The 12,443-nt window shown below is 34.5% G+C and overlaps 1 protein-coding gene across 1 annotated transcript in view; it reads left to right on the forward strand.

The window, feature by feature from the left end:
• Positions 1-12,443, forward strand: part of ARMC4 (armadillo repeat containing 4) — a 71,757-nt gene that overhangs the window by 26,227 nt on the left and 33,087 nt on the right. The window contains exons 14-16 of the mRNA XM_033511366.1: positions 119-273; positions 3,769-4,011; positions 11,447-11,561. Of these exons, the coding sequence (XP_033367257.1) occupies positions 119-273; positions 3,769-4,011; positions 11,447-11,561 (513 nt within the window). The remainder of the gene's footprint in view (positions 1-118; positions 274-3,768; positions 4,012-11,446; positions 11,562-12,443) is intronic.

The following is a 12,443-nucleotide window of genomic DNA, read 5'->3' on the forward strand; positions in this document are numbered from 1 at the left end:
TATTTATATTCTCTTCTTCTCTTAGCTTTTACTAATTACAATGTAATACAGCTAGCTTTTGAAGACATCATTGTACACATTTTTACATAATATATTTTTTTAATATTTTTTTTTATAGTGTGCAGAAGATGAAGAAATACGTGACCTGGTTAGAAAACATGAAGGTCTACAACCACTATCTGTTCTGCTTGGTAACAGTGAAAACAAGCAACTTTTGGCAGCTGTGACAGGAGCAATCTGGAAATGTGCAATCAGTAGAGAAAATGTGTTAAAGTAACAATTTAATTTTACAAGCATTTATTTCATTATCATGTTTTGATTTTATGGGTTCTATTGTTTTCAAAACTGTTGTGTTATGATTCTTCAAAATCAGTCTTTCTAATCAGTTGGGCTTTCAACTTAGGTTTTATAGTACTTAAAAAATCGGCAATGACCTCATCAGGGTAGAGTGGAGACAGTTTTAAGTTCCTAGAATCTTAACAGTCAATGGTGACAAGTGGTGACTCTAGTTAAACTATAGGACACTGAGTCAGGTGGTGTACTAGCACATACTAAACATTTGACACGTGGCCATATCTGATACCCCCCCCTCCTGTCTGTAGTTTACAAGCCAGAATCACTGCTGCATGGTAGAGAGACTACTTAGTACACTTAACTTTAATGTTTTACATCAAGAGAAACATAGACAAAATTATCTCATTGTAGCGTAGATACTTAATACATATTAGAAATATAATGGCATCTAGGATAATTAGCCAGAATGCATCTCTTCTTGACTACAGAAGGGGCTCAGAAAAGTAGCTTAATTTGGAGACCCAGCTTCTAAAATAATTGAATTACCTGATGAGAATTCTACTGTGGGTACCATACACCTCTCAGTACCAGGGTTCTGAGTAATTATATGAGAACATGACAGTAGAAGTTGTCACTCTCCACCTTCCATGGAGCAGCTTAATGATTGAGAACACATTACCCTCTCATCTAAAATTAATATAACAAATTCATGCACCTTACCTCGAAAAAAGAAGCTGGATCCACTACATATGTGCTAGGTTTCCTGCTAGAATTATGCTGCTCTGTACACGGAGCAGGTAAAAAGGTTAGAAAGAGTATTAATAAGAGATAACATCTTCTTGCTGCCGTAATTTAGTGTACGAGCTGGATAAGCACATATTAGGAAGATTTCCAGGTTTTACACTCTGGCTTTTTACTGTCCTAAACGAGTTCCCAAACTGTTGGTATACAGACCTATAGTCTTTACATCTTCTACTGCTGTCCTACTGCTTTTTTGCATTCTTAATTGCACAGTAACCTAACTTTTCATATGGATGCATCCTTCTTTTCTGTGGACTTTGGGTTTGTGCAGAGGTATTCTGATTTTGGATCAGTGATGAGACTGAGTGGCTCTCTCTGTACTAGTAAACTAAACAGGTCCAAACCTTTCAGGTTTCAGGCTCTATGTTAGGATTGTCCATACTGTTTAACTGCCAGCACAGTCCCTTACACAGTTTGCCAGCAAACGCTCTCCCAGACAATGCCCAGACGCTCCTTGGGAATGGTGCAGGCAACAGATTGTTCCCATTAGGCAGAATGGGTGAGGCCACCCTGCATTGTGAGGATAAGAGATTTTAGCCATATGGATGCTATGTTGTGCTTCTTGTCCTCAGGGCTAGAGAATGAGCCCTAGCCTGTTTTATTTATTAGTATAGCTGTAGCCAATAATTCTGTCCAACTGCAAACAGATTTTTGTTGGGCTACTCACATATCTTTGGCAAGTGCTTGATGCTCCACAAAGGTTACTAGCCCGGCGCAGCTCCAGCTGAATTCACGTGTTATGTAGCGCTGAGTCTGAAGCAGTAAACTTACCCAAACTCAAATGGGAGGGCACTAAAGAAAAGTGAGTGGGGATAACATGGGAACACCTCAGTAGATCTGGAGGGATGAGCCCGAGTCTGGCATGAAGCTAGAACTAACAAACCCTGCTGGCTGCTGCAGGGGCACTTAATTATCTCTAAAGTGCTCTGGAGTATTTCCTGTCCCGGGAGTTCACTGCTGAGATGTGCTGACTCAGCCATGAGTTGGTGCAGGTGCCTGTGTGGCTCCAGGTGCCACTGGCCTGGCAGCAGCCGTCCTGCTCCTGGACACAAGATGGCCCGAGCCAACAGCTCTGTCAGAGAGCAGCCTGCCTGTTCCAGAGCCAGCTCACATCCTTCCATCTGTGAAGCAGTTGAAATGCCAGCAAAAATCAGTTTTGTTTTGTTGCTTTTTCAAATTATTTTCTTACTTTATTGATCTTTTTTATGCTGTTGATGTTTACTCTTGAAAAAAAATAATTGTAGGGATACTTGTAGGTATAGTATGCCTAGTATATATACTATATAGTATATATACACTTTATACTATATACTATATATACTATATATATTATCTACTATTACCTACTATCTACTATATTCTATATACTATAGTATAGTATAGGGATACTTCTAGGTAAAAAAATAATTGTAGGGATAGGATTCTATTCCTAAGGATACTTTTACAGTGAACAAAGAGGGGAAAATTTCTCTTTAAGCAAAGGTTTTAATGATGAAAAACAAGTTTCTCATTTCTCAGTTACTTTAATTATTATGCTGATAATCCATCTTGGAAAGATTAATTTTAATGGAAACATCTAGTGCTGCCATAAAAATCTCAGAAATACTAATATTTTTATTGTATGAAAGAAAAGCTACATGGGCAACTGATTCCTGGAAAATAGTTTTTGTAGCTCAAGCAGACATTCTCAGAAGCTAGGAGCTGGGAGGAAAGCACAAATGAGAACTCAGTACCCTCAGAAAAATTTTCTGTAATAATTAGATTATATACAGGTTAGATCTAGCTTGATGTACCACATGGAACTGTTAAGATGTATCAGAAAATGTATAAAAGGAGGATGCAGTATTTGTTAAGAACCCCCTAAGTTTTAAACAAAAAAACAAAACCCTTGGAAGATTATTCCAGCGCTGGTGAAAAAATCTTGTTTTGAAAGATAAACTTTTGAGGTTTAGTTCACATCTCTTTGTAGGATAGGACCTTCAAGATTTTAAAAAACATGTTTTTGATTCTCAGTGTCAAAAGTTCTACTTCTGTCAAAAGAATGTGGGAAGTATTAATATAGTAGTCAAGTCAAATTTCTGTGAACTTATTTGTTATTTACAAGTTGGAATCTAACATTGTGCTATTGAAATATACTAGAACTATAGTTCTGACTTTGGGAAAATGCAGTGTATTAGGCCTGAACTAAGTATAGAAGTGCTCAGGGTAAACTCTCTAAAGGCTCATATTTAGTCAAAAATAAGGGCAACCCTTTGGTTCAGAGAGGTGGAGGAGGCTCTGTTACAATACTACTCTAGCTATTGTTAACAGAGCAGGAAGAAGTGGTGGAAGTAAGGATAACACAGTCATTGCCAGTCTTTGATTTACTTTCAGCTGTTTTTAGGTGTTGCATCCACATGTCAAGTTTTAAAAAAAACATCAAACTACTCAGGAGATTCTTACACTGCTAAATTGTAGAAATGTAGCTAGAAAGGCAGAGTAAGAAATTAGGCTGTATGTCATAGTTAGAATAAGTGATTTGAATGGTTTCCCAGTATTGGGATTTCTTCAGCAAGATGATTTACATGCAGAAATTAAAACTGGTATTTAAATTATAGTAGTACTTTAGTTATAAAATTAAGCTTATAATTGTGTACTAAAAATAACAACTTTTCATCTATTACTGTCTTTTAGATTTCAGGAATATAAAACTGTAGAAACCTTGGTAACTCTGCTTACTGATCAGCCTGAAGAGGTCCTTATAAATGTCATTGGAGCACTGGGAGAATGTTGCCAAGAGGAAGAAAATCGAGGCACTATCCGCAAATGTGGTGGAATCGCACCTATAGTGAAGTTACTGACTGCAACTAATCAGGCCCTGCTTGTGAATGTCAACAAAGCAGTGGGAGGTTGTGCAATGGAACCTGAAAATATGTTGTAAGTTATTAATATTCATAGCATTTTAAACACTGAAAAACAGTTTAGTTATTCTGATGCAAATATAGTCATTTCTAATCTGATTTAAAATATGTTTTTACTTCTTGCTTTTTGCAGAACTTTGTGGGTTAGTTCCATCCTTCTGTAAATTTGCTATAGATAAAAAAATTATTAAGGAGATATATAGAATGTAAAGCTTTTGCATTTTGAGAAAAATCAAATAAACCTTTAGTAAATTGATTTTTTTTAAAGTTGAAATTTAAAGTTACAAAACACTATCTTGAAAGTGCTGCATGATAGGTCCATGTTTTGCCCTCTCATTTTACTTCTGTTCTCAAGTCATTAAAAATAGCCTAAATCAGAGAAAGTTATTCTAAAAGAAAACATGCACGTTTATGGTCATGAAAATAATATTTTTGTAGTACAGTATTGTATTGTATATCTCTTTTGTCACTCTCCATCATTCCTTTTGTGAACTCAGACAGATTTGGACCCTTTTCTCCCCTCTTATTCCTTTTCAAAATCAAAGAAAAAGACAGTCTTTGATTTTGTGATGTAAATTTATACAAGTTACAAAGTCTGGAGTTTTTGATGAAATGTTTCAGTTAAACGTTGAGGTTGGCATTTGCTGCTGTTCTCTTAAAAGGATATTTACTTCGAGTTTCTCAGCATATTTCCCTCCTTGTACATAAGGGAGGTCAGAAAGAGGGTTTTATTAAGCTCCTCCTGTTCTGATTTGCATAATTCACTTGATATTCATATAGCAGTGCAAGGAATTCTTTTCCTGAATAAGGCTTTTGTTTTCATGCTTTGGCTGTCACCCAGTGGCAAAAGGCTGGATGGTACACAACTGTAAACATGGCTTGTATGAGCAGTTAGCTGTATAGCAGAAATGTATAAATAAATGAAATCATTTAAATTACATTTCTCACTAAAACTCAGCCTTTAGCATAATATATTAACCTAAGAGAATTAGCATTGCAAATACTGAGAAATTTAAATGCCAATAAATATAAATTGATATTTATAAAACCTCAGACATACTCCAGTACTCAGAACTGTCACTTGTAGTATCCAGTATGGACAGCTTCGTGCTGGAATGTTTTCAGTATAAGCATAAAAAAAATGCAAGTTGCTGCTAAAATTGTGATAGAACAAAGTCTGTCTTGTCTTTAAGAAGGAGAAAGTACAGGTTTGGGACAAAATTTATATTATAGTTTGTAAAGAGTGAACAAAAATCAAATGTTGAATTTGGTTCATATGAAACATCTGCTTTTAAGTTCTCAGCTTCAGAAGTGTTTCTAAAAGTATTTCAAAACATTAGCAAGTAAGCAAAATCTTAAATAAGTGTGAATATACTTTTTGCTACTACAAGAAAAGTTACACAAAAATTGTTATTGGCATGACTGTGCCATGTACCTAATGTATTGTGCTAGCTATGTTTGTAGTACTGGAAGAGATAATGCTGCTATATTTTTACAAAGCATGATTCATCCAAGTGTGAATAAATTTGGTACTAATTCACCAAAATGTTTAAAAATAATGCTTAGTTAAAACATTGACAGCAGAGTAACTGCTCAAATGTTTAAATTATTTCTTTGATTGAGTGCTCTGCTTCGTAAGGGCACTTAGAAGCAACCTCCCCCCCACCATTGACCCCCCCCTCTCTCTCAAAAAAAAAAGAAAAAGAAAATAAATATGTCCATTCCTCTCCCTTCTCCTCCTCTCAGACCAGTACAGGAGAAGTTGAAATTGTATCTCCTCATCCAAAGTGCTCTCCTTCTGGGGAAGAACATGTCACCAAAGACATGAAATACACACAGACACACAGACACGCAGACACACACACAGAGTCTGTAGTATGACTCTTTTCTGTTTACAAAATTGAGGGCTAAAACAATAAATAGCCTTGTTAGAAACTACTGGGGAGGTCAGTCTCTTTCTGTAAATATTTTCTGAAGTTCTTAACCAAAAAGACACATCTTAACAAGGGTTTGGAAATATTCCAAGATTACCTTCTAGAAAGAAGTGAAGCAAAGCCTGTAGGTATAGACAGGTGTTGAGAATTTTCTATTGCGACAGGTTGATGCTTAGGTTTTTATGGTCTGTCACGTAGCTGGATCCCTATTACATTTTTTATTTCATAATCACTTATTTTTCAGAATGGTTTGACAGGTTCTAGGTAATCAGTTCTTCTCCACTGCCTTTCTCCTACCAAATTTGGCTGGCAGGTCTTGAGGCTTGTGGGGTTTTTGTCATGTGATACAGAGAGTCTCTGTTTACAGTGTAACATTTTTAATTTTATAACTTTTTTAATATTCTTACATTTCATTAGCTGCAAGTGTGTTTAACAAATTGTGGCTTAGAGACTAAATATTCAGTTTAGCAGTCTTCTTCTTTGAATGTGCTTATCCTTGCAGCAGTAGGTATGTGAAGACCATACAGACCAAGAGTAGAGCTCATGTAATTTCTGTAAATGATTCAGATATATAATGAAGAGGTTGTGATTAATATAAGAAATAAAGCATAATTATGGACTAGAAAAAGCTGAGAATGTTCTATGAAGCAGTGCAATTATATTCTGAGGGAAATACTGTGTGATTATCTTATGTTCCATGGAAGAAGCTTGCACTGACTTTGCACTGAAGAGAGACTAATAGATAGGCATAGGTGAATCTACATCTTCTATAAGTCTTTTATATATTGAATTTCTGCTATGTTTCCTAGTTGACACTGGCTCCTACTACTACTGAATGGAAGGTACACTTAGTGTTACTTTTCTGCACCAAACCTTTACTTCAGGTCAACTTGAAGCAATTATGTGATTCTTACTGACTCTGTTGAGTTATTTAAAATAAAAAACAGCAGCCAGCTTCTCTCACAGCCAAAAATAACTTGACTTATCTAAAAAACCTAACATAATTATGTGACTGAACTTCTTTAGTATTATGTAGACAGCATGAAGCTGTCCTCCGTACTTGGTCTGCTGTATTACCACTGACAGAGATGTTGCTGTATATTTTTATGTATATTTATCTTTTTGAGGAACTTATTTTAAGTTATTAATTTTCTTTAACTAACAAAAAATGACTAGTGCTTATTCTTTAACTGACACTAAAGTGTCATTTGCCCTTTCCATTTGAAAATCCATAGACTGCATTGCTGGCATTCAAAACTGAGGGCTTAGAATCTTACAAACTAAAATGTACAATTGTTTTATCCAAGCAGATGGAGTTTGAGTCATTGGTATATAATACTATTTATCAAAGCAGTCAGCAGGAACTAGTGAAAGTTTTAAGAAAAATGCTAAATTGTGGTTTCAAAAAAGATGAGATTACGTTCTTACAGAATTAAACCTTGTAATCTTACCAGTGAGCACAATACAGAGTCAGTATAACTTTGTTTATTTACATTTGTATTTGTGGTCTGAATTGGCAGGCAATTAAACTGAGACTCTCAAAGTTCTGGTAAGTAACATTTTAGCAGAGAAAGATGATAGATATGACAAACAGATGTCTAGGCTGTGTGTACACATGTATATTTAAGCAATTCATCTTGACATTTCTACTGGAAATGTTCAATATTAAATTTTAACTTGAAAAAGAAGTACTATTTCAGATTAACAGCTTTGCTAATTTCAGATATATTTAAAAAAGCAAAGTAAATTTCTAGAATTGTATGCCACATCTTGTTCATAATGTTCAATGATATAATGATAATGAGATTCTTAAATAATCTGAAAACTCTTCATTAGGCAATTAGAGAACAAAAGTAATTTAAAAGTTATCTTAAGTTGACCAATCTGCCCTGCTGACAGTATTTAGTAGCTGACAATCTGTCACATAGTAAATACCAATTCACTGTAACTTAAAAATTGCAGTAATCTCTGAATGGGTTTAATTGCATTAAAATTATTTGCCCATAAGACCTATTCTGTGTACACCATACATAAATTCTGGTTTGGAAGCAGGAAGATGCTTTGGTCCTACACCCTGAAGCTGCCTTTTGGTAGGAGCAATGATACCAGCTGAAAATATCCCTTCACCTCTATCTAATCATGTCTGGCCAGCACAGGAGCTCATGACAGGAACGCTTCGTCAGCCAGTTCTAACTGCCATTGCAACTTCTTTTGGTTGTTTTGAGGAGCAGAATAATATACACCTATTCTAAATTATTTCAGTGATCAATAAGATCAGTCTGTGACAGAGAGCTTTGAATTAGATGAGGTGGCCCAGGTATTGTGAGATGCCTTTGCTTTACTAAAGAATAGAGGCACAACACTTCACAACCTGAGCTCTTGCTTTTGAATTCCACATATTCATGTATTGTTATGTATTTACAGTGAAGGACTGTAAATATAATAGGGTTTATAAAAAAGCTCTACTTTGAGTGAGTTTCATGCCTGTTAAGATTTTGACTGTTAATAGTGTCCTGTACATTAAATTCATTACATACATACATAGATACAGTAGAGGATCAACTATTCTATAACACAGGTAAATATTTGAATATTAAAGTATTAAATATCAAGACTTTTATATCAACTAAATATTGTATTATTTCAGCTTTAATGAGATTCCATTCAGCTTTCATTGAAAATGTTTTGCATTTTTATTAAAAAGCCTGTCTTTTAACAGTCCCATGCATGGTTGTTTGCTCCGGATTTTAGTATAGTTTAACTTTTTCATCAGAATATCAACAAATTATTATAAAAGAAATTGCTTAAGTGACTGAAGCCATATAGTGAATAATGTGCTAACTATGGATTAATACAGAATTGAATACCAACCAAAGTAAATTTTATATTTGCTTATGTTTATTGTGGTAAGAATCCTTATTACTTCATCCTGCTAATAGTATTATAATACGCTGTGGGAAGAAAATTAGATACAAAAACTATATACAAGAGCAAATCATAATGTTGTTTAGCATTATGCCATCAAAGCTAAAATTTTCAAGATTACAGGCCTATTTTCCTCTCTCTTTATTTGTTTATTTGTAAAGAAAACTGAATGTATTTTTCGTCAGCTTCAAAAAGGAATTTTTACATAGGAAGGAAGTTAATGTCTAAGCACTTTTATAGAGGAAACATTTTTCAGGACCATTTATTTTAATGTTCCCTTTACTGTAAAGGCAAATGCACTCATTCAGCACCCATTTTCTTCATCTGCTGGATTGTGTAGTGAAGCCATAGGAAGATTAGAAAATTGAACTTTTTAGCAGTGCTTTCTAGATGTTCTCAGCAAGATGAAAATAAGATTTGTTCTTGCCTAGTGGTTACACAATGATAATTCTTCCAAAGTGAGAATTTAAGAGCATCATTTGTGTATTTTATTTGTGTTAATCTAGTGTAACTGCAAGTAATCGGTGATGAACGATGTGATTTGGAGATTCTCTTGTTTTGTTTCTACTGTTTCCTAGCTTAATTTTATGTATGTTGAATGATCACACAGCTATACTTTCACATATTCTGAGCTGGGTTCTGTTGATCTAAGACAACTGGTCTTTCTAGTCTTTAAGCAAAAAGCAAAACTCTTCTTCAGCAAATTAATGATAGAGGGAGTCTAGTTTACCTTGAAATACTGAAGACCAGGAAACTGAAAAGAAAATGAAAGTAAACTTCCAATTGAAAAGGAAGCTTTAAATAAATAGAAAGGAAAGATAAATCAGCCTAGGGGTTGTTTTTTTAAGTGGGGTGGAAAAATCTGAGCTCAGTGTTTGGCTTCTATCTCTTGATTTTTATATACTTGTTGGAGCTGGGTCATTTATATTTAGTCCCTCTTGGGAGGAAGTACCTCATGTTGGTAAATGATCAGTACTCCGCTTGACTAGAGGAAAGATTCATGGGTTCTTTTTAATTAATTCCAATATAGGAAAAAATTCCTTGTTCTTTCTGAATTGACAGGAGAGTAATGTTAAAATTGCTTAAAAGTGTTTGGGGTATGGAGGGACTTAAAAGTTTGTTTTGAAGCTTTTACTTACGTCATCGTTACTATATGAACATATATGTGTAATTGTGTAGTTTGTGCTCCAACTGTTTATTTTGTAGTGTTAAAACTTCTGAATTTGTCCTTTGAATGATGATTTTCTTGCAATTGATTTGGAGCTGTATAAGCTAAGCTATACTGAAACTGGCAGATCTTAAAAAACAGGTTTTTTGGCTAAACCATTGCTTTGTTCAAATGTATTATTTTGAAAAACATAGTTGTTTAAACAGTTTGCATAAAAATGTTATGAATAAAGTTCTTGCTTATTTTAGACAGACTTCATGTCCTTATTTATTTTTTCTGCTTCAAACGATGATAGAATTACATACAAAGTTCATTTTATAGTTAGTTTTAAAATTTCTTGGCAAAGCATATATAGTGAACACAAATTAGATGCTTTATCTGCTGTTTTTAAGCTCTCTTAAAAATGTGTTTTGAATTCTCTAGCATTTACTGTTAAAGATAGAAACACATTATATGCAATGGAATTTTTTACTTTTGAGCTTAGACAATGAAGGTGTGCTTGCTTTTCTTCAACTTCATTTCATCTGCTTTGAGTTTAACACAGTTTTGAGTTTTGAAAAAAGGCATGTTGGTAAAGGCTATTAAGTTTGGTCTGACCTTCCTTTCCATTTAGGGTATTCATTTGACCCTAATGTGAAGTTACGATCCCCAAGCCTGATTGATATGTAAACATAACACAGATGGTGTAGAGATGATTCTGATGATAATTCATTTCTCAGCCAGTCATGAAGATACTTTGATTATAGTATGTTTAAGTAGTTATAACATAGTGCTCAGTGTTGGTCTTGTTAGGAAGGGAACATATGGGAAACAAGTTACACGTTATTCATGCCCAACAAAGGATGCTCTGTGGTGTGACCATTTTAATTTCTAATGCTTGATTAGAAACATAGTATTTTAAAATATGTCATAGAGCAAGGCAAATATATTAAGCATAGACTGAGTAAAAAGTTAAGTACATAGTTTTGGGCATAAATATTTGTTTTGGAAAGTATTTGTTACTATATGAAAGAAGCCAGTATGCTCAAATTCAGATTTCACTTTGCATGCAGATCGTTAAAAAGTCACATGCTTGTTTTCACGTTTATGAGTCCTGGTTATAATGTAGCTTACTTTATCTTCTATAAGCACTCTGAATGACAGTGCTGGAAAAAAATAAACAACATTAATGAGATTTAGTTAGAAAACATTCTGTCTTTACATCATTTATTGGCACCCATCTGTTATAGTGGGCACTGTTTGTTGAGTATGTTGATGGCGATTAGCTGACAATAAAACACAAGCGCTTGCATAAAGCAAAACAGTCTGTCAGAATCATGCCAGTGTTTCTTAGAGCAGTGTTACAAACAAACTAATATAATTTGAGATTCAACATTGTATACTCCATAATTAATGTTCTCTTTTTTGGTCTGTTCCTGCAATAGGATAATTGACAGTCTAGATGGAGTCCGCTTGCTATGGTCATTGTTGAAAAATCCTAACCCAGAGGTTCAAGCAAGTGCAGCTTGGGCTCTTTGTCCTTGTGTTGAAAATGCTAAGGTAAGGAAGTATTTAAAGTAACAGTTTTGTTATATATATACTCATGTATAATTTTTACATTTGGATAATTTTCAGCAATACTTTGCTGTTTGCTACTTGTACTTTCTTTATTTTGTTCTGTTAACTGCATAAAAAACATATGTATTTACTTTTCAAAAGTGGAGAGTCCTCCATCTAGTGCCCATTATATAATCTGTTTTTACAGTCTTTTCTGTATTGGCAAATATATTTTAGTAACTTATCAGTACCTAAGCTTACTGTTCCCAAATAAAGCATGATGAAAATCTGACAATGCCGCAAACAGAAAGCTTTTACTCACAGGCTATGAATAGCATGGGTAGTTCTAGTTGTTCTCCACTGTGAGGTACTTCAGCTGTGTTCTCAAGAGACCATCCTTTGGTTTCAGAGCATATTTTAGACTCGGTGCCAATGTAATCTTCAGGTTTTCTGCTCAGACTGCCAACAAAAAGTGCCAGTGGTGAATAGTCGTGGTTGTGCAGGTCAGTTGTGTACAGATGACTGAGCTATTCATTTATTTCATGTCAGTTTCCAAATAGAGATAAAATAGTGAGGATAAGCTGCAAGTCATCTCTCTGAATTCTTAGCACTGACATACGGTAAAATAAATGGGCAAGGTTTTCTTTTCCATTAGAAGTTTCCTAGAGTACTACCTTTATACCTTAATCCTTGTTCAGTACTGGCTTCCATTTCTGATTTGCCTCTGTATTTAATGCAACATTTGCATCTTTTCTCTACTGTACCAAGAATATATATCCTTCTACACAGAATTGGAGATCCTGACTATGTAAAGAATAGTAATTCCTTCAAAGTGCTAAATATCTGTAGCATCCTTTTTGCTGGCAGTTCCCTGTTTGGAATTGA

The sequence above is a fragment of the Parus major genome, chromosome 2, assembly GCF_001522545.3.
Source record: "Parus major isolate Abel chromosome 2, Parus_major1.1, whole genome shotgun sequence".
In the NCBI taxonomy this organism is placed as follows: domain Eukaryota; kingdom Metazoa; phylum Chordata; class Aves; order Passeriformes; family Paridae; genus Parus; species Parus major.